This window comes from Pundamilia nyererei, unplaced genomic scaffold (assembly GCF_000239375.1).
Source record: "Pundamilia nyererei isolate P.nyererei 1_Seehausen unplaced genomic scaffold, PunNye1.0 scaffold01231, whole genome shotgun sequence".
Classification (NCBI taxonomy): Eukaryota; Metazoa; Chordata; class Actinopteri; order Cichliformes; family Cichlidae; genus Pundamilia; species Pundamilia nyererei.
In genome coordinates, this window is record NW_005188632.1 from 158 (window position 1) to 1311 (window position 1154).

Genomic DNA, 1154 nt, shown 5'->3' on the forward strand with positions numbered 1-1154 from the left:
TCTAAGGCATATAGGTACGACCTAATTGAAAAAACAGCCTACAACTCATGAGGCTTATTACTGATCAAGCAAAAGCTGGATAAAACTGAATTAAAGAGAAAATACATTAAAACATGCTAATACAGTAGAGCTGCATTCTGTTTTTTAATAGTTACACACTGAACCTCTGTATAAATGCCTTTAATAAGTGTCCACTTCACTCAGTCATTGCATTAGATCTACTCCCAGCTAACAAAACTCACCTTCCTTTTGGCTGCCTGCAGCTGACACATTCTGCTGGGATAGCATGGTCTGGTTGTAGAGGCTAGGGAGGGTGGCGGCGGCGTACTGTTGAATGCCAGAGTAGGCCTGGCTCAGTGCCTCCATTGTATTTCCTGAGCCATTAGAAAGACTTCCAGAGCCAAGACTGCCATTAAGTGCTGCCATGCCTGCATCAGTTACAAGAAGAAAAAAAGCTGTATGTTCACAGTGGTACAAACTTCAGTAGACTAAGAATCAGAAAAGAGGCCAAAAGACTGTCACTGTTCAAGATTCAAGAAAACTTTATTTGTCATATGCAAGTTGCCCTGCAGTGAAATGGGACCAACCCCCTCCCCCCGACCTTACATGCACAACACAGACATCACATGGGGAGACAGGTAGGGGACCGGTAGTATTACAGAAAAACACTGAAATACAAAACAATGGGAAAGTCCAAGAGGGAAAAAAAGAGACCTCTACTCATGCTGAGCTCCTGGGAGGACAGCATGAGAACAGGAAACAAAAAAACTCCTCTGCACAGAAAGCACATAAATGTCCACAGCACAACATTATAGAGCACGTGACCAGTAACAGGGGTGGGTGGGGGGTGAGGAGTAATCCCAAGCAAACACAGCAGCCATCCTGCCCTGCAGCTATTTTTCCAGCGCTGGGCCCAAACCCGCCGTGTTCTCTAGGAGGGAACAAGTGTCGAAGGCGTTTGGAAAGGGAGGGGGGATGAGTGTGTATCAGTGTATGTGTGTGTCCAGAGTTCAGCTGAGACAGTGTCCTTAGTGTCCTTTACTGTCCAAGTAAACAGTCTTCCAGCCAACCCAGGTGGCCTTGCAGAATGGGAAGAAACAGTCTAAGCACAGTCTGTTATCAGGGTGTTATTGTTCAGTTCCAGCCTTGAGACC

At 45.9% G+C, this 1154-nt stretch overlaps 1 protein-coding gene across 1 annotated transcript in view; it reads right to left on the reverse strand.

The window, feature by feature from the left end:
- Positions 1-242: 242 nt before the first annotated feature.
- LOC102196915 (CUGBP Elav-like family member 1) overlaps positions 243-1154 on the reverse strand; it is a gene marked incomplete at its 3' end in the record, with an annotated part of 17244 nt that continues 16332 nt past the window's right edge. The window contains exons 9-10 of the mRNA XM_005755332.1: positions 1043-1079; positions 243-428 (exon numbers count right to left, since the gene is read on the reverse strand). Coding sequence (XP_005755389.1) covers positions 243-428; positions 1043-1079 — 223 coding nt within the window. The remainder of the gene's footprint in view (positions 429-1042; positions 1080-1154) is intronic.